Consider the following 24,331-nt stretch of genomic DNA (forward strand, 5'->3'; position numbering starts at 1 on the left):
TATGATGGAATATTATGCAGCTTTAAGACAGACTAAACTTATGAAGCATGTAATAACGTGGATGGACCTAGAGAACATTATGCTGAGTGAGTCTAGCCAAAAACTAAAGGACAAATACTGTATGGTCCCACTGATGTGAACCGACATTTGAGAATCAGCTTGGAATATATCATTGGTAACAGAGACCAGCAGGAGTGAGAAACAGGGTAAGATAATGGGTAATTGGAGCTGAAGGGATACAGACTGTGCAACAGGACTAGATACAAAAACTCAAAAATGGACAGCACAATAATACCTAAGTGTAATGTAACTAAGTTGGAACACTGAATGAAGCTGCACCTGAAATATAGTTTTTTGTTTTTTTGTTTGTTTGTTTGTATCTTTTGTTTTTGTTTTTTCTTTTTCCTTTTTATATATATATATTTTTATTAGTATTATTATTTTAATTCTCTTCTCTATATTAACATTCTATATCTTTTTCTGCTGTTTTGCTAGTTCTTTTCCTAAATCGATGCAAATGTACTAAGAAATGATGATCATACATCTATGTGATGATACTAAGAATTACTGAGTGCATGTGTAGAATGGAATGATTTCTAAATGTTGTGTTAATTTCTTTTCTTTTTTTTGATTAATAAAAAAAATTTTTTTTTAAAATGAGGGGGAAATTAAACATTTTTAGACAAAAAATCACAGTTTGTGACCAAGAAATACTCTGCAAGAAATACTAAAGGGAGCACTAGAGACAGATAGGAAAAGACAGGAGAGAGATATGGAGAAGAGTGTAAAAATGAAGACTACCAGTAAATGTAAAAAGAAAGAAAAGTTAGATATGACATACAAAATCCAAAAGACAAAATGGCAGCAGAAATTACTGCCCTTGCAATAATAACACTAAATGTTAATGGATTAAACTCCCCAATCAAAAGCATAGACTGGCAGAATGGATTAAAAGCAGAACCCATCTATATGCTATCTATCTACAGGAGACAAATTTTAGACCCAAAGATAAACATTGGTTGAAAGTGAAAGGTTGGGAAAAGATATTTCATGCAAACAACAATCAGAAAAGATCAGGAGTAGCTATACTTATGTCCAATAAATTAGACTTCAAATGTAAAACAATTAAAAGAAACAAAGAAGGACACAATGTATTAATAAAAGGAATAATTCAACAAGAAGATATAACAATCATAAATATGCGCCGAGCCAGAGTGCTAAAAAATACATAAGGCAAACACTGAAAAGAGAAATAGACACATCTATCATAATAGTTGGAGACTTCAATTCCCCGCTCTTATCAATGGATAGAACATCTAGACAGAGGATCAATAAAGAAACAGAGAAGTTGAATAATACAATAAACAAACTAGACTTAACAGACATTTATAGAACATTACATCCCACAACAACAGGATACACCTTTTTTTCAAGTGCTCATGGATCATTCTCAAGGATAGACCATATGCTGGGTCACAAAGCAAATCTCAATAAATTTTAAAAGATTGAAGTCATACAAAAAACTTTCTCAGATCATAAAGGAATGAAGTTGGAAATCAATAATAGAGGGCCAGAAAATCCACAAATATGGAGGCTCAACAACACACTCTTAAACAGAAGTGGGTCAAGGAAGAAGTTACAAAAGAAACCAGTAAATATCTCAAAGCAAATGAACATGAAAACACAGCATATCAAAACTTATGGGATGCAGCAAAGGCAGTGCTAAAAGGGAAGTTTATTGCCCTAAGTGCCTATATCAAAAAAGAACAAAAATTGAGGAATTAACTGTTCACTTGGAAGAACAAGAGAAAGAACAGCAAATTAACCCCAAAGCAAGCAAAAGGAAAGAAATAACAAAGATTAGAGCATAAATAAATGAATTTGAGAACATGAAAACAATCGAGAAAATCAACAAAACCAGAAGTTGGTTCTATGAGAAAATCAGTAAGACTTTTGGAACCTTAGCGAGGCACAAGAAGAAGAGAGCAGATGCAAATAAATAAAATCAGAAATGGAAGAGGAGGTATAACAACTGACCCCACAGAAATAAAGGAGGTAAAGAGAGGATACTATGAACCACTTTATGTCTAATAAACTAGACAACTTAGATGAAATTCCTTGAAAGGCATGAACAACCAACATTGACTCAATGAGAAATAGACGAACTCAACAAATCGCAAGTAAATAAATTGAATTAGTCATTAGGAAGCTCCCAGAAAAGAAAAGTCCAGGACCGGATGGCTTTGAATGTGAATTCTACCAAACATTCAAGAAAGAATTAGTACCAACCCTACTCAAACTCTCCAAAACAACTGAAGAGGAGGGAAAGCTACCTAACTCATTCTATGAAGCCAACATCACCCTCATACCAAAGCCAGACAAAGATACTACAAAAAAAGAAAATTGCAGACCAATCTCTCTAATGAATATAGATGCAAAAATCCTCAACAAAATTCTTGCAAATCGAATTCAACAGCACATTAAAAGAAGTATACACCATGACCAAGTAGGATTCATTCCAGATATGCAAGGATTGTTCAACATAAGAAAGTCAATTAATGTAATACACCATATCAACAAATCAAAGCAGAAAACCACATGATCATCTCGATTGATGCAGAAAAGGCATTTGACAAAATTCAACATCCTTTCTTGATGAAAACACTTCAAAGGATAGAAATAGAAGGGAACTTCCTCAATATGATAAACGGAATATATGAAAGGCTACAGCTAACATCATCCTCAAACTTTCCCCCTAAGATCAGAAACATAAGGATGTCCACTATCACCATTTTTATTCAACATTATGTTGGAAGTTCTAGCCAGAGCAATCAGACAAGAAAAAGAAATAGAAGGCATCAAAATTGGAAAGGAAGAAGTAAAACTCTCACTGTTTACAGATGATATGATACTATATGTCAAAAACCCTGAAAAATCCACAGCAAAACTACCAGAGCTAATAAATGAGTACAGTGAAGTGGCAGGTTACAAGATCAACATTCAAAAATCTGTAGTGTTTCTATACACTAGTAATGAACAAGTGTATAAATTTCTGAGGGAGAAATCAAGAAAAAAATTCCATTTACAATTGCAACCAAAAGAATAAAATATTTAGGAATAAATTTAAGGATACAAAAGTCTTGTACAAAGAAAAATATGAGAAATTACTAAAGAAATCACAGAAGATCTAAATAAATGGAAGGGCATGCCATGTTCATCAACTGGAAGACTAAATATAGTTAAGATGTAAATTCTACCCAAATTGATTTATAGATTCAATGCAATACCAATTGAAATCCCAAAAAACTTACTTTGCAGAACCAAATTTGTCTGGAAGGGCAGGGTGCCCCAAATAGTTAAAAAATATCCTGAGAAAGAAAAATGAAGTTGGAGGCCTCACATTACCTGACTTTAAGGCATATTATGAAGCTACAATGGTCAAAACAGCATGGTACTGGCATAAAGATAGATATACTGACCAATGGATCAAATAGAGTGTTCAGATATAGACCCTCTCATCTATGGACAATTGATCTTTGATAAGGCAGTCAAGCCAACTCACCTGGGACAGAACAGTCTCTTCAATAAATGGTGCTTGGAGAACTGGATATCCATATGCAAAAAAATGAAACAGGATCCATATCTCACACCTATACAAAAATTAACTCAAAGTGGATCAAAGACCTAAACATTAGATGTAAGACCATAAAATGTTTAGAAGAAAATGTAGGGAAATATCTTATAAATCTTATAATAGGAGGTGGTTTCCTAGATCTTACACCCAAAGCACGAGCATTGAAGAAAGAAATAGATAAATGGAAACTCCTCAAAATCAAATACTTCTTTGCATCAAAGAACTTTGTCAAGAAAATAAAAAGACAGCATACACAATGGGAGAAAATTTTTGGAAATGATATATCAGATATGGGTCTAGTATCCAGAATATATAAAGAGATTGTTCAACTCAACAACAAAAAGACAAACAACCCAATTACAAAATGGGCAAAACACATGAACAGACACTTCTCAGAAGAGGAAATACAACTGGCCAAAAGGCGCATGAAAAGAGGCTGAACTTTCCTTGCTATTAGGGAAATGCAAATCAAAACTATAATGAGAGATCTCACACCCACCAGAATGGCCATTATCAATAAAACAGAAATGACAAGTGCTGGAGAGGATGTGGAGAAAGAGGCACACTTATCCACGGTTGGTAGGGATGTCAAATGGTACAACTGCTGTGGAAGACAGTTTGGCGGTTCCTCAGGAAGCTAAATATAGAATTACCATATGATCCGGCAATACCATTGTAGGTATCTACTCAGAGGACATGAGGGCAAGGACACAAATGGACATTTGCACACCACTATTTATAGCAGTATTATTTACAATTGCCAAGAGATGGAAGCAACCCAAATCTCCATCAACAGAAGAGTGGCTAAACAAGCTGTGGCATATACATATGATGGAATATTATGCAGCTGTAAGACAGAAAATAGTCATGAAGTATGTAACAACATGGATGGGCCTTGAAGACATTATGCTGAGTGAAATTAGCCAGAAACAAAAGGACAAATACTGTGTGGTCTCACTGATATGAACTAACATTAATTAATGAAGTTGGAGCATTTCAGTTAAGAACAGAGACTATCAGGAGATAGAAATAGGGTAGATATTATGTAAATGAAGCTGGAGGGATACAGATTGTGCAACAGGATTGATTCTAAAAATTCAGAAATGGATAGCACAATGCTACCTAACTGTAATACAATAATGTTAGTACACTAAATGAAGCTGAATATGAGAATGATAGAGGGAGAAGGGTTGGGGGCACAAATGAAATCAGAAGGAAAGATAGAAGAGAAAGACTGAGATGGTATATTCTAGGAATGCCTGGAGTGTACAAGGATAGTGACTAAATGTGCAAATTAAAAAATGTTTATATATGAGGAAGAACAAAGGAATGTCAATATTGCAGGATGTTGAAAATATATGGTAATTCATATTTTAAAATATTAACTTATGTGTGAGACTAAAGCAAAAAATGTTTATTTGGTACAAAATTTATATTTTGAATAGTGCATCTCCTAATATAATTTATATGGACAGTTTAATTGAACACCATAAGTACATGGAACCTTGAGTAGGGCATGAGATTTTGTAGGTTTGCCCAGAGTGATTTGAACAGTGAATAAAAAGGTATTTGCAAAATCACCTTGGGGAAATGGTGAGAAAGAGGGAAAATTCAACTTCCCCATATGAAGAAGGCCTGATATTCTCTCAAGCAGTGAGGACAACAAAATCAATAGGCTGAACCCTCAACCTTGGGGTTTGCTCATAGGAAACATATCCCCCAAAGGATAGACTAAGCCTATTTAAATTAGGCCTAAGAGTCACCCCCAGCGAACCTCTTTTTCCTCAGATGTGGCCTACCTCTCAGCCAACATGGCAAGCAGGCTCACTGCCCTTCCCCTCTCTGTGTGGGACATGACTTCCAGTGGCATAAACCTCCCTGGCAGCATGGGACAGAAATCCAAAAACAAGCTAGGACTCAGCATCGAGGGATTGAGAAAACCTTCTAGGCTAAAAGGGAAAGAGAGGAATGAGATAAAATAAAGTGTCAGTGGCTGAGAGTTTCAAATACAGTTGAGAGGTTATCATGGTGGTTATTCTTACGTATTATATGGATAACCCGTTTTCAGTTTAAGGTGTATTCAAGAGGCTAGAGGGAAATGCCTGAAACTGTAGAGCTGTGTTCCAGTAGTCATGTTTCTTGAAGATGATTGTATAATGACATAGCTTTCAGAAGTGACTGTGTGATTGTGAAAACCTTGTTCTGATGCTCCTTTTATCTATGGTATGGACAGATGAGTAAAAAATATGGATTAAAGGTAAATAAATAATAGGGGGAACAAATGTTAAAATAAATTGGGTATAGGGAAATAGTAGTCAATGAGAGGTAGCGGTGAGGGGTATGGTATGTATGAGTTTTTTTCTTTTTCTGGAATGATGTAAATGTTCAGAGAAATGATCATGGTGATGAATATACAACTATGTGATAATATTGTAAGCCATTGATTGCATACCAAGTATGGAATGTTCCTATGTTTAGAATGTTTGTATTTTATGTTGATTGATTTTATTAATAAAATTTTTTAAAAAAATCAATTCATTAGTCTCACTGTGGTCACAACCAATATCCTTCCATCTCAATCTTAATCACTTCTCAAACAGTTCTCCAGTCTTGTTGGAAATTTTAGCCCAACTTTGTCCTCTTAGCCCCTCTCATTTGCACTTCCTGTTTTCTTTATCTTACATTCCACAGTCAGTCACTTCATCACTACCATTAGACATCTTATTTCTCTTGCACCTCTGTCTTTACTTCCCATTTGCCTGTCAAAATCTCAGCTCTGTTTAATCTACCTGTTCATTTTACTCCATGTCCACAGTCAGGCTAAACAAATGCTGTTAAGAAATAGGCAGATCGGTGATACCTGGCTTGATAGTCACTAACTTCAAGTGGGTTCTCAAAACTGCCTGCCAATCTGAAATTTCCCAAGTCAGTTCTCACTTTCAACCTCTACAGTAGTTATTACACATTTGTCACTCTCATTCTGTCTGTAAGTCTCAGTGTTTGGTTTGCTAAAGCTGCCAAAATGCAAAAACACCAAAAGTGTGTTGGCTTTTACAATAGGGTTTTATTAGGTTACCAATTTACAGTATTAAGGCCATTAAAATGGCATCCAAATTAAGGCATCGAGAGAGATAACTTCTTTGAGGAAAGGCTGCTGACATGCGGGATTCCTCTGTAGGGTGACATCTGCTGATTCTTCTTCCTGCTTCTGGTTTCAATGTCTGTCTCCAAATGTCTCTAAGCATTTCTCTAAGCTTCTCTGGGGCAAGCTCTGGATTTCATCTCTTAGCTTCTCTGAGCTTTTACTGTCTTTGATCCTCTCACAAATGACTCCAGTAAAGGATTAAGACCCACTGGAATCAGGTGGGTCACATCTCCATGGAAACAACTTAAGCAAAAGGTCCCACTCACAATAGGTCTGCACCCACAAGGATGGATTAAAAGAACAGGCTTTTCTGAGGGTACAAAACAGATTCAAACCAGCACACTCAACCTCCCTTCTCTCTTTCAGCAGATGATCTTATTTCCTTTACCTTAGGGGTGGTGAGGACACCCTTAACCTCCAGACACAAGAGTGCAAACTGCTTGTGCCAACCCTGTGCTTTCCCATCCTCCATTACAATGGTAGAGACAGGCCTCCACTTAGCCTTTCACTTGTGCTTCATGTCTTACCCATCTTTTGATCACTCAGGAAGTCAGTTTCTATTTCACATTAACCCTTCCATTCATCCTCAACTTCCTTCTTTATACTAGCTACTTTCCGTCAACATTTAGGTAAGTCCCGGCTTTCTTATCTGAAAAAACAAAAACAAAAAAAGTCTTCCTCAACCATCTTTCCTTTAACTGCCAATACATTTCTTTCCTAACTTCTACAAAAAGTCTCCAGATTGGCTTATTTTTCTGTCTCACTCCTCAGTCTGCTCCATCGTCACAATTCCATCTGTCCCTAGCACTATTCCAAACTCTCATTCATCCAATGAACATTTTTGCATAGCTTCTAGTGGCTTTCTATATTGTTAATCACTCATTTTTAAAAAAGTTTTATTAAAGTTTAAAAAACACAAAGAAGAGTGTACATAGTATGAGTATGCAGACTGATGGCTTTTCACAGATGGAATGCATGCAACTGGCAACTAGGCCAACAAATTCTACACACCTGGAGGCCCACTCATGCTTCCTTCTAATCACCACTCCACCTCCCAAGTTTACTTTTGCCTAGTTTTGTACTTGATATTAGTGAAATCATACAGTATATACCCTTGTATCTGGCATCTTTGACTTAACATTATTTTTCTGACATTCAACCATATTCTTTTGTTGTAGATGACTCATATCAAATGCAGTGTGATATTCCATTGTGCCACAATTTATTTATCTATCCTATTTTTATGGCCATTTTCAGTTGGGACTACTGGGAATAGTGCAATCAACACTCTAGTCCAGAAAATGTATATGTCTTTTTTTTTAATTTATTTATTAATTAAAAAAAATTAAGAACAAACAAACAAAAACGTTAACATATAATTCCATTCTACATATATATTCAGTAATTCTCAATATCATCACACAGTTGCATATTCATCATTTCTTAGAACATTTGCATCAATTCAGAAAAAGAAAACGAGCACAGGAAAGAAAAAAAAATTATACCTACCATACCCCTTATCCCTCGCTTTCCTTGATCACTAGCATTTCAAACTAAATTTATTTTAGCATTTGTTCCCCCTATTATTTATTTTTACTCCATATGTTCTACTCATTTGTTGACAAGGTAGATAAAAGGAGCATCAGACACAAGGTTTTCACAATCACACAGTCACAATGTGACAGCTATATCATTATTCAATCATCCTCAAGAAACATGGCTACTGGAACACAGCTCTCCATTTTCAGGCAGTTCCCTCCAGCCTCTCCATTACATCTTGAATAACAAGATGTTATCTACTTAATCTGTAAGAATAACCTCCAGGATAACCTCTCGACTCTGTTTGGAATCTCTCAGCCATTGACACTTGGTCTCATTTCACTCTTCCCCCTTTTGGTTGAGAAGATCTTCTCAATCCCTTGCTGCTAAGTCTCAGCTCATTCTAGGGTTTTTCTCAATCTCTTGATGCTGAGTCTCAGCTCATTCTAGGATTTCTGTCCCACATTGCCAGGAAGATCCACACCCCTGGGAATCATGTCCCACGTAGACAGGGAAAGGGTGGTGAGATTGCTTGTTGTGTTGGCTGGAGAAAGAGGCCACCTCTGAGCAACAAAAGAGGCTCTCTTTGGGGTGACTTTTAGGCCTAAATTTTAAGTAGACTTGACCTATCCTTTGTGGGGTTAAGTTTCATATGAACAAACCCCAAGACTGGGAGCTCAGCCTATAGCTTTGGTTGTGCACACTGCTTGTAAGAATATCAAGAATTCAACTTGGGGAAGTTGCATTTCTTCCCGTTCTCACCATTTCCCGAAGGGGGCTTTGCAAATACTTTTCCACTCACTGATCGAATCACTCTGGGCTTCATCAGAGCATCACTCTGGACAAACCAACAAAATCGCATGTCCTACCTGAGATTCCAAGTACTTATGGTGTTCAAGCAAACTGTCTACATAAGTTATATTAGGAAATGCACTAGTCAAAATATATATTTTGTAACAAATAAACATTTTTTGCTTTAGTCTCACACATAAGGTGACATTTTAAAATATTAATTACCGTCTATAGAAAATGTATATTTTCTATACATTTCTATAGAATCTATATCTTTCGATGCACACATTTATATACATGACTGCATCCTTCTTGGTGTCTGCTTATTTTCTTGTTGTCAGTTTAGTCACTCCTTCTTAAGTTCCTTTGTAGGTCTTTCCTTCTCTACCATTTCCTAAATTATAGTAGGCCTCATTTCCTAAATTCTTTTCTAACCCTATATTCATTTCATTGGTATCCTCATTCCTTCATGGCTTTAATTATCATTTATAGGTTAACTGCTTTCCAGTCAACACCTCAAGCCCAGATCTCACTTCTGAGCTCCTCTTGACTCATTTTGGCCCTTTGTTGCTTCTTAGGTGCAGAAAGTGGGCTTGTGATCATCTCTTCCAAAACTGCTTTACCACAGTGTTCCCTGTCTAATGAAAGAGCATCATAATACACCCATCTAGAATCCCATAAGTTTTCTAGAAACTTGGAAATTACCCTTAACTCCTTCTCTTGCCATATCAAGTTGTTATCCAAGAACTATTGATTCTCCTTTATAAATAGCTATGACGTCTAACCACTTCTCACTACTTTTAAACAACATCATTCTATTTCATCTGAATTATTGTAAAGGCCCCTAATTGTCTTCCTGCTTTATTCTTATCCTTCAATCTAATCTCCATAATGTAGGTAGAATGAGTCTTCTAAAATGCATATGTGTTCAACATGACACAGGGCATACAGGAAAAACCTACAGCTAACATCATACGCAATGGTCAAAGACTGAAAGCTTTCCCCCTAAGGTCAGGAACAAAACAAGGATACTCCCTTACACCACTGCAATTCAACATTATACTGAAAGTTCTAGCCAGAGTAATTAGACATGAAAAAGAAACAAAAGGCACCCAAGTTAGAAAGGAAGAAGTAAAACTCCTCATTCACAGATGCCATGACTCTCTATGTAGAAAATACCAAGGAATCCACAAGAAAACTACCAGAGCTAATAAACAAAGTTGTGTGGTACAAGATCAAAACTCAAAAGCCACTCGTGTTTCTATACACCAGCAATTAACAACCTAAAAAGGAAATTTTAAAAATTATATTTATAGTAGCATTTAAAATATCTAGGAATAATTTAACCAGCGATATAAAAGACTTGTCCACTGAAAACTACAAAATGTTGCTGATATTAAACACTTAAATAAATGGAAAAGTATCCCATGTTCATGGATTGGAAGACTTAATATTTTTAAGATGTCAATACTACCCAAATCTGCCTAAAGATTCAACACAATCCTGATCAAAATTCTAGAAGATTTATTTTTGCAGAAATGGAAAAAGCAATCATCAAATTCATACTTGGGAAGGGTCTCCAAACAGCCAGAAACATCTTGAAAAAGAACAAAGTTGGAGAGCTCAGGCTTCCCAATTTTAAAACCTAACTAAGCTATAGTTATCAAACTTGGTGGTACTGGCAGTTCAGATATATTGACCAAATGGAATAGAATTGAGCGTTCAGAAATAGACTTAATCATCTATGGCCCAGTGATTTTTGACAAGGCAACTAGTTTCATTCAATGGAGAAAGAATAGCCTCTTCAACAAACGGTGCTGGGAAAACTGGATATTCATATGCAAAAGAATGAAATTTCCCCCATCTCACATTGTACATAAATATTAATCCAAAATGGAACAATGACCTAAACATGAGTTAAAATCATAAAATTCTTAGAAGAAAACATAGGGAAGTACATTCAGGCTCTTACATTAGTCAATGGATTGTACACCAAAAGCACAGCAACAAAAGAAAAATTAGATAAATGGGATATCATCACAGGACATTATCAACGTTCATAGCAGCATTATTCACAATTGCTGAAAGGTAGGAGAAACCCAGATGTCCATCAACAAAACATATAATGCAATATTATCCCACCATTTGTCAAAAGGAATGAAGTTCTGATGCATGCTACAACATGGATGAATCTTGAAGACTTCATGCTGAGTGAAATAAGCCAGACACAAAAGGATAATGTATGATCTCACTTATATGAAATAAGCACAATATGCAAACTCTTACAGTCAGAAACTGGAATACAAAAACTAGAATACCAGGGGCCAGGTGGGTGTTGGGAATGGGAAGTTAATGTTTAATTGGTACAGAGTTTCCACTTGGAGTGATAAAAAAGTGTTAGCAACAGATGATGGTGATAGAGGCACAACTTTATGAATGTAATAAATACCACTGAATTGAGTATCTGAAAGTGAATAAAATGGGAAATTTCAGGTTAATATAAGTTACCAGAAAAAATAACACATAGAATTGTATGACACAAAGAGTGAACCCCAATGTAAACTATGTGCTATAGTTAATATATAATTGTAATAATAATGTTTCATCAATTGTAATAAAGGTACTATTCTAATGTAAAATGTTAATAGGGAAAACTGTATGTGTGAGAGGGGGCTATATGGGACCACTGTATTTCCTGCATGATTTTATGTAAACATTCAACTGCTCAAATAATAATGATGATAAAAATAATAATAATGACATTATCAAGAAAGTGAAAAGAAAGTCTAAAGAATGAGAGAAAATATTTGGAAACTATGTATCTGATAAAAGTTTAATATCCAGAATCTATAAAGAACTCCTACAAGACAAAAAAATCCGACTATGAATGGACAACGGACTTGAATAGACATTTCTCCAAAGATACACAAATGGCCAGTAAGCACTTGAAAAGATGTTCAGCATCATTAGCTATTAGGGAAATGCAAATCAAAACCACAATAAGATACCAGTTCTCATCCACTAGAATGGCTATTTAAAAAAACAACAATAGAAAATAGTGAGTGTTAAGAAGGAGAAATAGGAAGCTTTGTGCATTACTAGTGGGTAAGCAAAATGGCAAAGCCACTGTGAAAAAGTTTGGCAGTTCCTCAGAAAGTTAAATATAAAATTACCATATGATTTGGCAATCCCATTTCTAAGCATATATACAAACAAACTGGAAGCAGGAACTCAAACAGATACCTGCACACTGATGTTCATAGCAGCATTAATCACAATATTCAAAAGATGGAAACAACTCAAGTGTCCATCAACAAATGAACGGGTAAACAAAATGCAGCATAGACATACAGAGAATACTATTCAGCCATAAAAAGGAATGACATTCTGATACATGCCACTCAACCTTGAAGACATTATGTTGCACAAAATAAGTCAGACTTCAAAGAACAAATAACGTATGATTTCATTTATATGAAATACCTAGAATAAGCAAATTCATGAAAATAGAAAGTTAACAGAAGCAAGGTTATAGTAAAGGGAAATGAAATGGTTTTCCTTATTGGTACAGAGTTTCTGTTTGGGATGATGGAAAAGTTTTGATAATGTATAGTAGTGATGATCCCTCAATATTGTGAATGTAATTAATACTACTAAATTAATTTAAACTGATTTAGCAGAATAAAAAGTTGAAAACTAAGTACCTGTAGAAAGGAATGGCAAAAAGGGGCAAGTCAATTCCTGCAACAGAATTGGCTCAAAAACTGGAGGTACTGGGTACCTTTTAAGATTAATTAAGGTAGGGTTAAAAACCTGAAGATTAGTTCAAAGTATGTATAAGAAGTAATTAACTCCCTCACTCCCTATCCATTCTCCTGATAAACATGCAGAGGATGGTAGTTTATGCTCTGTAGAAATTGAACCAGAGAGCATAGGCATCAGAGATATGGCCCAATGGAAGCAACAGGGCTAGTGCATCTTGAATACAGGGACCAAGTGAAAGCATATGGAAAACAGACCACAAGAACGCTTTCTCTTTTCAGCCCTAAGAAATATTGGCAACAAGGATTACATTCCCAGATGAAAGATTAAAGGATTCCTCTTTGAAAAATTGGCAGAGTGAAAACCCCTTTGAATATTTACCTTTGAAAGTCCCCCAACAAAAAAATCTGCTGGCCACCCACTCACCATATGGTACAGACCACAGCTGACACAACCCACTCAGCTCATTTCCCCTGAGCTTCCTGGTAGTTCTTCCTTCCTCTTCTAATGCCTCACTTAAATATGAACTCATAGCCAATAATTACAAAGTTTTGATTGAAGCATCCTTTGTGCAAGACAGAAACCAAAACTAAGAAAAAAAATAATTAAAAGGAAATGGAGACCATGGAAGTACCAGCACTTGCTGTGCAAACTGATATCCAATGACTGTCACTTCTGCCTGAGTCTAGAAGACCAACTGCTGAGCTGCCTCCTGCAGGACACAATTGCCCGAGTGCACAGGACTTTCATGCAGCCACCTGCTCCATCAGCTTTGCAGTGAGATACCTCAATGCCTACACTGGAATAGCTACTTCAATGCTAAAAGGAATTTTCCCAGCTTGTATGGTCAGTTCTTCCCTTCATCACGTACTTGGAAAACAAAGGACACCATTATGTTTGTTTTTTTCCAACACCTTGCATGTGGGTGTACAATTAGACATGTCAGAAGTTCCTGATTCAGTACAACAGGAGACAGCTGTTGATATTGTGGCAGAACTGCATTGATGAAGGAGAGCGGAAAGCTATCCAGAAATTTGTCACAAGAAGCTCTTTGCTTAAGGAGGAGTCAGGTCAGGAGAAGCTGCCAGATAGTGATGATGAGGAAGCTGCTGCAGTGATGGAGGAAACCTCTGCTTATCACCTGACCTGTACTAGGAGAAGGTAAAGCTTCTCAGAATGCTGCTCTCTGAACACAGCAGCAAGCTGCACTATGCACAAATATGCAGGTCACTTGTTGAAATAGGGTTTCTAGAAATCAGAAGCATCTTCTACAACTCACCAAACTAGATAATTGCCAAACATAGGACAATTTACCAATTTGAAATGGAGTACTTATTCAGCCTTTGCCCTGGCTGACCAGACTTCTCTGGTTAAGTGGTTCTGTAGGTTTTGAACTTCCTGGAGTTGTAGACATCTTTGTATATAATTGCCTGGCTGAGAGTAGGTTTGACTTCCATAGCATTTAGTATGCTTGGATTATGGGGTTCATGTTTGGCTAAGTCTCTTTCCCCCTCTATCATAGGCTTTAGTTAGAAGACTGACTCCCAATTTGTACTAGATGAATTCTTATTGGTTAGTCTTCACCTGGAAGTCTTATACACTGTAGCCTCCAAAATGGGTCCCTAAGCAAACCAAATTATTTTGGGGTAGAAGTATTAGTGAGACAAAGTAATCAAATGTGGCACAGAACTATAGCCAGTCTCAAAACAGACCTACAGGACCTTAAAAATACCAAATTCCTTGGCAATACTTAATCAGGTGACTTGACAAAAAAAGAGGAGAATTTTGTGCTTCCTTGTGAGATAAACTGGCCTCACCTGACCTCATTACTGAAAAGTGAAGTAGCAGCCACCAACTTCTGATATAGTTTTCTGCAATTCTCATTGCTCTAGATCACCTTTCACCTGAAGACAGATGTGATCACTGTACTCAATGTACAAGAATTGGGAGGGGCAAGAGACTTCTGATCAGGTTTCCTTTGCTACTTGCTAATGACAGTTCTAGGATGTTTTTCTGCAAAATAAAATGGGTGTCACTGGAAAAAAAAAGACAGGAAATAGAGACAGTATAAGAAGAAAACTTTGAAAGACTATCAATATCAGTAGAGGATATAAACAGCTATACATAATAAAGAAAGTTATTGCATGAAACATAATAAGAAGTTATTCCATAAAACTAAAACAGAGAGCCATAAAAGGATCAACCAGTGCAAGAGGCTCTTAGAAATTAAAGTTACAATGACCTAAAAAAAAAAAGTCAGTAAAAAAGGTTGGAAGATAAAATTAAAGAATTTTCTCAAAGGTGAGAACAAAAAGATAGAGAAAATAAAATAAAATGATAGGATTACCTGAGTGGCCAAACATATAAGGAGAGTTAAAAAAAAAAAATGGGGAGAAAATTACCACAGATATAACACAAGAATATTTTCCATGATAGAAGAATGAGTTTCCAAATTGAAGGGCCCTGTAGATGGCTTAGAACAATGGAAAAAAAAACACCAAAGAATGTCACTGGGAAATTTCAGACAGAGATAAAGAGAAAATCCTGTGGAGAATCCGAATTACATCAGTACTGGAAACTAGAATAATAATGGGACTATGCCTTCAAAATTCTAAGGAATAAATTATATACAATCTAGAATTCTGTATCCAGTCAAAATATCTTAAATGTAAATATAAAACAAAGACATTTTTAGATATAAAATGTTGTGGGACACACCGAAAGAGAGACCACACAATTCAAAACTGCAAGCCAATTTGGAGTCTTTATTAGCCAGCCGGCGACTGCCTCAGAAACCTCCAAGAAGGAAGATTCAGAGAGCAGCCCCCAGAGGTTTTCAAGGTGTGCTTATAAAGGCTAAAATCATGTTGTGGTTTTGCAGTTGCTAAAAGATCATAGAAGCAGAAGAATGCCGTTAGCTGTTGCCAAAACACATACCGTTCCCTCAGTTTCCTAACATTGGTTATTGTTTAACTCTTGGGGACATTCCGCCCCAATGTTGTGGGAACTTTCCCTGCTTGGACCTGATTGATTGCTCCTGCTTGGGCCTGATTGATTACTCCTGGCCCTCCACAAAAAAAATCTCAGAAAACTAGACTCCCATGCTTCCTTTCTAAGGAAGCTCCTAGAACAACAGTTCTTCTCAACTGAATGCATTTTTTTTCCCTCCTAAGGGTCAAATTTGGCAATATCTGGAGACTTTTTTATCACAACTGGTGGGGATGAATGCTAACTGCCATCCAGTGAGTGGGTACAGCCAGGGAAGCTGCTAAATATCCATATTACACAGGACAGCCCCCTACAACAGGGAATTATCTGGCCTAAAATGCCAAGTGCCAAGTTTGAAAACCCTGTACTAGAAGACTGGTGCCACAAGATGGAGTAAACCAAGAAAATGAAATGAAATCCAAGAAACAAGGGATCCAACAGGAGAGGCAAAAGAAATTCCCAGGATTAATACATGATAAATTAAGGGCACTGACCAACACCATATTGATCCTGTTGTTGCCTTCTCAGGCTTGGGTCTTGATAGCTTCCACTTTAGCATGGTATGGTTCTTCCCAACTCTAATGTCCCTAAAGCGTAGGCTATTTATGTGCCTGCTGTCGTTTGTCAGAGGCAGCATGGAAATCACGTTGTGAGATTTTTGACAGCTTTAACCTGGGAGCTAGTTGAGGAACAAATCTCATATATTCTCAAAGCAAAGCAAAGTGGTAAAATGAGACTGAGAGTCTCCTATGTAGAAAATTTGGTCCTGATTAGAGCCTGAGTTAAATAAAAAAAAATAACTTAAGGACTAGACTATTTGTTGATTCCACCCCTGAACTCTTGCATTTCAGTCTCCCAGGCAGGAGGGCAGATTGGGAAATGCTACTCTGAATGCCAGGCCAGTCTAGGAGTATTCCAACTTCAGAAATTATGAGTGGCTTGTTCAGAGAATAATCAAGTTTTCTGATAACTCTAAACTGGTTCCTGCCTCCAATCTGCATCCAGGACTGGTGTCATCATCAGATTCATGTGTCAACTTGGCCAAGTGGTGGTACCTGTTTGTCTGGCTGGGCAAGTGCTGGCCAGTCTTGTTTCTATGAGGACATTTCATAGAATTAAATCATGATCATGTCAGCTGCATCCACAGCTGATTTCATTTGTAATTAGCCAAGGGGAGGGTCTTCTGCAATGAGTGATGCTTAATCTAATCACTGGAAGCCTTTTAAGGAGGATTCAGAAGAGACAGGCTCTCTTCCGCTTCAGCCGGTGAGCTTCTCCTGTGGAGTTCGTCCAGACCCTCCATCAGAACTGTCAGCTTCACAGCCTTCCCTACAGATTTTAGACTGTATGTTCCCATGGTTACATGAGACACTTTTATGAATTTTATATTTATGAATATTTCCTGTTGATTCTGTTTCTCTAGAGACCCCTAACTAATACAACTTGGTATCAGGAGTGGTTCTTAAGAAACAGAATCTTAAAAATGGGTTTTTATGAATGGTTTTCTAAACTGACTGGACTCAAAGGCCCTAAGGGCTCTGATTCCCATAATCAGAATGACACTCCCAATCCACGCAGTGAGCTGGCAAAAGAGATAGTCAAAATATCACCATTCAATTCTTCCAATGCTTCTGTTGTATGAAGCCAGGCTGTGGGGGTTAATGTTTTTGACACCTTTACAGAGTTTTGTGGAAATAGGAGGTATAGAGATGTTGGCTGGTTGTTGTTATATACACTGAATACATTAATGAGTGAAAGGGATGGGCTTAAGGCTTCAAACAAGAAGCTTAAGTGCCGTCTGACAGATGTAGAAGTTTCTATGAGTGTCTGAAGGAAAATCTTATTTCCTGTAGCCGTAGACTTGAGATCTCTGAAAATCAGACTCAGAATCTTATTGTTAGAGTAGCAACTTTACAATGTAAACTGAAATCTCAGTCTTGCATGGTGTCTGCTGTTAAACTGATTTGAAAGGAGTGGAACCCTGAAAAATGGGATAGCGACATATGGATTGATAATGATGTCGGGGGTGAGGTTGAAACCCTAGGTCATGCTGACTGTTCCCTAGATAACCCTTTAATAGTCTGCCCTGAGGACATAGCCATCCCACCACCAGCCTGCCTTGAGGAGTTGGCCACCCAACCTCCACCTGAAGGGATTTGCCCTAGAGTGATTAATCCTGTTTCACCAGTTGAAACTGGAAACGTATGCCCTGAAGCAAATGGCTTGGAAGATATTTCTAATTCTTTTCATGATCCAACCCCACCACCCCTCATTTCTTCCAGACCTATAACTAATGTCCCAATAGACCCCTAAAGGTGAAATACAAAATATCACACATGAAGAGGTATGTTATAAAAATTCCAAAAGAACTGTGTGAGTTTTCCAATTTATATAGACAGAAATCTGGGGAATATGTGTGGCAATGGATTTTAAGGGTGTGGGATAATGGTGGGAGGAATATAAGGCTGGATCAGGCTGAATTTATTGATAAGGGCTCACTAAGCAGAGATTCTGCATTCAGTGTTATAGCTCGAGGGGTTAGAAAAGGCAATTAACAATTTGTTTGGATGGTTGGTTGAAACATGGATCAAAAGGTGGCTGACATTACCTGAGGTCGAACTGCCAGAACTGCCCTGGTATAGTGTAGATGAGGAGATCCAGAGGCTTAGAGAGACTGGAATATTAGAGTAGTTTTATCACACAAAGCCTGCTTTTATGCCCAGGATTGTCAAGAGGATGCTCCTTTTACCAGAACAGTGGGAAATAAATTTGTGAGATCAGCGCCATCATCCCTGAAGAGCTCTGTAGTTGCATTTTGTAGGTCAGATGTTACCGTGGGAACTTTCTGCACAGACCATATAGGAGAGTTGAATGGGGATGTGGTGGGAATCACCACCCCTGCATCCTTCAAGTACTGAGTTGGAACCTTAAACACAATGGGGATGACCGGATCCTGAGTTGGCAGAAGTCAGGTTGCAGCACTTAATCGCCAAAGACATGGTGGACGTGGCTATTATACTAGACAGCAAACCAAAGCAGGAGTCAAAATAATCTGACTCACAAAGATTTGTGGCATTGGCTAGTAAATCCTGGGGTACCTAGAAATACAATAGATGGGCAGTCTACTAAATTCTTGTTTGAGCTGCATAAACAAAAGGGTTCTAGGTCAAGTGAACAGAAGTCTACCCTGAATTACAAAAACACAGATTCACAGCCCCTTAATCAATATCCAGACTTGAGACAGTTTACAGACCCAGAGCCCCTTGAATGAAGGGGAGGCCAGGTCCTTTTGGGGGAGAACCCTGTTACACAGCCACAAATTTATACTGTTAATCTTTCTCCAAGATTTCCCCAAGGAGACCGACGGCCTTTTACCAGGGTAATTGTGCATTACGGAAAAGGAAATGATCAGATATTTTGGGGATTATTAGACACTGGTTCAGAAATGACATTAATTCCATGGGACCCAAATGTCACTTTGGTCTACCAGTCAGAGTGGGGGCTTATGGAGGCCAGGTGATCAATGGAGTTTTAGCTCAGGTCCATCTCACAGTGGGCCCAGTGGGCCCCTGGACCCATTCTGTAGTTATTTCCCCAGTTCCAGAATGTATAATTGGAATATACACACTGAGCAACTGGCAGAATCCCCACATTGGCTCTCTAACTCATACAATGAGGGTTATTATGGTGGGAAAGACCAAGTAGAAGCCACTAGAACTGCCCCTGCTTAGCAAAATAGTAAATCAGAAGCAATACTGGATTCCTGGGTGGGATTGCAGAGATTACTGCTACTCTTAAGGACTTGAAGGATGCAGGGGTGGTGATTCCCACCACATCCCCATTCAACTCTCCTATATGGTCTGTGCAGAAAACAGATGGGTCTTGGAGGATGACAGTAGATTATCGTAAACTCAACCAGGTCTTAACTCCAATTATAGCTGCTGTTCCGGATATGGCGCTATTCCTTGAGAAAATCAATACATCCCCTGGTACCTGGTATGCAGCTATTGATCTGGCAAATGCTTTTTTTCTCAATAGCTGTTAGTAGTGACCACCAGAAACAGTTTGCTTTTAGCTGGCAAGGTCAGCAATATACTTTCACTGTCCAACCTCATGGGTATATCAACTCTCCAGCCCTATGTCATAATCTTGTCTGCAGGGACCTTGATCGTTTCTCCCTCCCACAAGACATCACACTGATCCATTATATTGATGATATCATGTTGATTGGACCTAGTGAGCAAGAAATAGCAACTACTCTAGACTTACTGGTAAGGCATTTGCATGTCAGAGAATGGGAGATAGATTCAACAAAAATACAGGGGACTTCCAACTCAGTGAAATTTCTAGGTATCCAGTGACGTGGGACATGTTGAGATATCCCTTGTAAGGTGAAGGATAAGTTGCTGCATCTGGCCCCTCCTATGACCAAAAAAGAGGCACAACATCTAGTTGGCCTCTTCGGATTTGGGTGACAACATATTTCTCATTTGGGTGTGCTACTCTGGCCCATTGATCGAGTGACCACAAAAGCTGCTAATTTTGAGTGGGAACCTGAACAAGAGGAGGCTCTGCGACAGGTCCAGGCTGCTGTACAAGCTGCTTTGCCATTTGGACCATATGATCCAGCAGCTCCAATGGTGCCGAAAGTGTCAGTGGCAAATAGAGATGCTGTTTGGAGCCTTTGGCAGACCCTTAGGATTTTGGAGCAAAGCTTTACCATCTGCTGCAGATAACTACTTTCCCTTTGAGAAACAGCTTTTGGCCTGCTACTGGGCCTTGATAACTGAACGCTTAACCTTGGGCCACCTAGTTACCATGAGACCTGGGCTGCCCATCATGAGCTGGGTGTTGTCTGATCCACTAAGCCATAAAGTTGAGCATGAACAGTAGCACTCAGAAAATGGAAATGGTATATATGAGATAGGGCCATAGCAGGTTCTGAAGGCACAAGTAAGTTACATGAGAAAGCGGCCCAAATTCCCATGGTTTCCAGTCCTGCCACATTACCTTCTCTTTCCCAGACCAGAGCTATGGCCTCTTGGGAGTTCCTTACAGTACATCGACTGAGGAAGAGAAAACTATGGCCTGGTTTACAGATGGTTCAGCACAATATGCAGGTACCACCTGAAAGTGGACAGCTGCAGCACTACAACCCCTTTCTTGGGTATCCTTGAAGGACAGTGGTGAGGGGAAATCCTCCCAGTGGGCAGAACTTCAAGCAGTGCACCTACTTATTTGTTTTGCTTGAAAGAAGAACTGGCCAGAAGTGCATTTGTATATTGACTCATAGACTGTTGCTAACAGTTTGGCTGGATGGTCACGGCCTTGGAAAGAACATAATTGGAAAATTGGTAACACAGAGGTCTTGGGAAGAGGTATGTGGATAGACCTTTCTGAGTGGACTCAAAACATGAACATATTTGTGTCCCATGTGAATGTGCACCAGAGGGTGTCTTCAGCAGAGGAAAGTTTTAACAATCAAGTGGATAAGATCACCCATTCTGTGGATACCAGTTAGCCTCTTTTCCCAGCAACTCCTATCATTACCCAACAGGTTGATGAATAAAGTGGTCATGGTGGTAGGGATGGTGGTTATGCATAGGCTCAGCAACATGGACTTCCACTCACCAAGGATGAAAGGGCTATAGCCAGTGCTGAGTGCCCAACTTGCCAGCAGCAGAGGCCTACACTCAGCCCCTAATATGGCACCATTCCCAGAGGTGACCAGATGGCTACATGGTGGCCCGTTAATCACATTGGACCACTCCCTTTATGGAAGGGGCAGGGATTTGTTCTAACTAGAATAGACACATACTCTGGGTATGGGTTTGCTTTCCCTGCAAGCAATGCTTCTGCCAAAACTACTATCCATGGGCTTACAGAATGCCTTATCCATTGTCATGGTATTCCACACAGCACTGCTTCTGATGAAGGAACACACTTCACAGCAAATGAAGTGCAGGAATGGGCACCTGCGCGTGGAATTCTCTGGTCTTACCATGTTCCCCATCATCCAGAAGCAGCTGGATTGATAGAACGGTGGAATAGCCTTTTGAAAACTCAATAATGGTGCCAACTAGGTGGCAATACCTTGAAGGGCTTGGGTAATGTTCTCCAGGAAGCTGTGCATGCCCTGAATCAGTGTCCACTGTATGGTGCTTTTTGCCCCATGGCCAGGATCCACGGGTCCAGGAACCAAGGCATGGAAATGGAAGTGGCACCACTCACTATTACCCCTAGTAATACACTAGGAAAACTTTTGCTTCCTGACCCTCTCTAGAGGGCTTGTCCCTTCTACTCCGCCAGGTCAATCTCTTCCTTCCTCTTCTCTGCGGCACCCGACCCCCGCCCCCGAGAATATTTACTCCCCTTAGGGACTCTTTTCCCACTCCTCCCTCACTCCAACTCCCAGATAAACCCTTCCCGGAGGACGGCCCGTCTCCCATCAGTCACCCCCTCCCACTCCCCAGGCAACTCCGAAGCCTTCCCGAGGCTCTTGCGAGTCGCAGCAGCCCTTCCCGCTCCCCTGGCGATCCCAGTACCGCCCGCCTCCCTTCGGGCGCTGTCAGAGACCTGTAAAAACAGCTTCGGAATACTCTAGGCGCCGCTAAAAAAAAAGCCCCTCCAACTTCCGGCGTTCCACGACGGCGTAGACACTCCGGTGCGTCCGCTTCAGCGGTGATTGGTTACTGCTGCGTGCCAGTCTGGAACCTCGGGCTTCGCCATTGGCGAAAGCTACGCACAGCCACGTCCCCTCGCCAAGGCGGAGGAGTGCGGAGCCGGATCGCGGTGAACCTTTCAGGGTGGATGTCTCAGGCGGTTTTTCCCTGGCGTTTTAAGTGCTCCCGTGATGGCGACGGCTCCAGTCGCAGAGGGGGTGAGTGTTCCTGCTGTTCCTGTGTCAGGGATCGTCGGCAGTGGCGGGTCTCCTGAAGTTGAAGCCGGAGGAGTCGGAGTAGCGGGTGAAGAGAAGGGCGCAGCCATGACGGGAGCGGAGGTCTTCGGAGACAGCGAGGAAGACGGAGAGGATGTATTCGAGGTGGAGAAGATCTTGGACATGAAGACCGAGGGGGTAAGTGCACGGCCTGTAGAGCGGGGCTCGCAGTCCCATCCCGCTCCGTAGGCTGAAGTGGCGCAAGCGGCCCGGCTGGGCTATGGAGAAGGGGGTGCGCGGTAGGATGCTGAGGCCGTGGGGGAGGGGGGTGTCTCTGTACTTCAAAGACATCTTGAGAGCTCTGTGGACGGTTGTAGGGAGGGAAGAAGCACAATTTTCCCGGAATTCGGAAAAGCTGAAAGAATATTAGCATGTATAACATAAGTAGGGAAAATGAACATTACGGTCCGAGTTAAACCGGAAGTATAGAAATCACTAGGGAAATGAAATGGCATTCCTAAGTGGATTCTTTGACGTGTATGTGAAGGTATGTTTCAGGAAAATTTAAAGTAATATTTTGGCGTAAGAGGTGAAGCATTTTGGAATGAGTGCAGACAATTGTTGAAGAATTTATGCCATCAATATTTGGATATGATTGGGTCCACGTTTATATTCTGGAAAGGGGTGAAAGGGACATAATGCTTCTCTTCATAGCCCATTGTCCACACCATCGTCACAGTTTTTTTTTCCAAAATCATAATAAAGTCTCAGGATTGCAATTTCCAGGAATTCCCCTTTGCCCTCAGAATAAAATCCCACTCTCTTGTGTGGGGTTTAAACGTCTTCAGAATCTAACGAATAGTATAGCTCTCTCCCCCATGCGTTATATAATTCTAGTCATAAACCAATACTTGTAATACTTTGTCACACCATGTCTTGACGCTCTTCTGCTGACCTCACTATTCTCTTCCATTCTTCTGGGGATGTTAGTCAGTATTCGTGGTTGCAGAGTCAATTTCTCTGTGAAAACCTTTTTTTTTTTTTTTTAATTTTGCTAAAATGAAACCCAACTTAAAAGTTTTAACCACTGGGGGTGATATTTTTACTCTGGTAACATATATACAACTTAAAGTTTTCCCTTTTCAGTTATACAACTCAGTGGTATTAGTTACATTCTTAGTGTTGTGTCACCATTACCAAAGCATTTTAACCGTTAAGTGTACAGGTCAGTGACATTATTTGCGTTCATAATGCTGTATAATTATCACCACTATTTCCTGCACATTTTCATCCTCCCAAGCAGAAACTTTTGTACCCATTAAGCAATAATTACTCTGCCCCCCCCCGAACCTTTGTTCTACCTTCTGACTCTATGAATTTGTCTGTTTTAGAAACCTCTTATAAGTGAATCATATATGTCGTTTTGAGCCTAGCTTATTTCACTCAACATGTCTTAAAGAGTCATTCACGTTGTATCATGTATCAGAACTTCATCCCTTTTACCACCAAATAATATTCCATTGTGTATATGAATATATTTTATTGATCCATTCGTTTGTGGATGGACATGTAGGTTATTATCACCTACTGGCTA

The 24,331-nt window shown here is 39.3% G+C and overlaps 1 protein-coding gene and 1 pseudogene across 1 annotated transcript in view; both read left to right on the forward strand.

Annotated features, from left to right (window-relative positions):
* Positions 1-12,826: 12,826 nt before the first annotated feature.
* LOC143680588 (ribonuclease P/MRP protein subunit POP5-like) lies at positions 12,827-22,702 on the forward strand (annotated as a pseudogene).
* Positions 22,589-24,331, forward strand: part of MPHOSPH8 (M-phase phosphoprotein 8) — a 64,665-nt gene continuing 62,922 nt past the window's right edge. The window contains exon 1 of the mRNA XM_077158776.1: positions 22,589-22,935. Coding sequence (XP_077014891.1) covers positions 22,714-22,935 — 222 coding nt within the window. The 5' untranslated portion in view covers positions 22,589-22,713. The remainder of the gene's footprint in view (positions 22,936-24,331) is intronic.

Source organism: Tamandua tetradactyla, chromosome 4, assembly GCF_023851605.1.
Source record: "Tamandua tetradactyla isolate mTamTet1 chromosome 4, mTamTet1.pri, whole genome shotgun sequence".
NCBI lineage: Eukaryota > Metazoa > Chordata > Mammalia > Pilosa > Myrmecophagidae > Tamandua > Tamandua tetradactyla.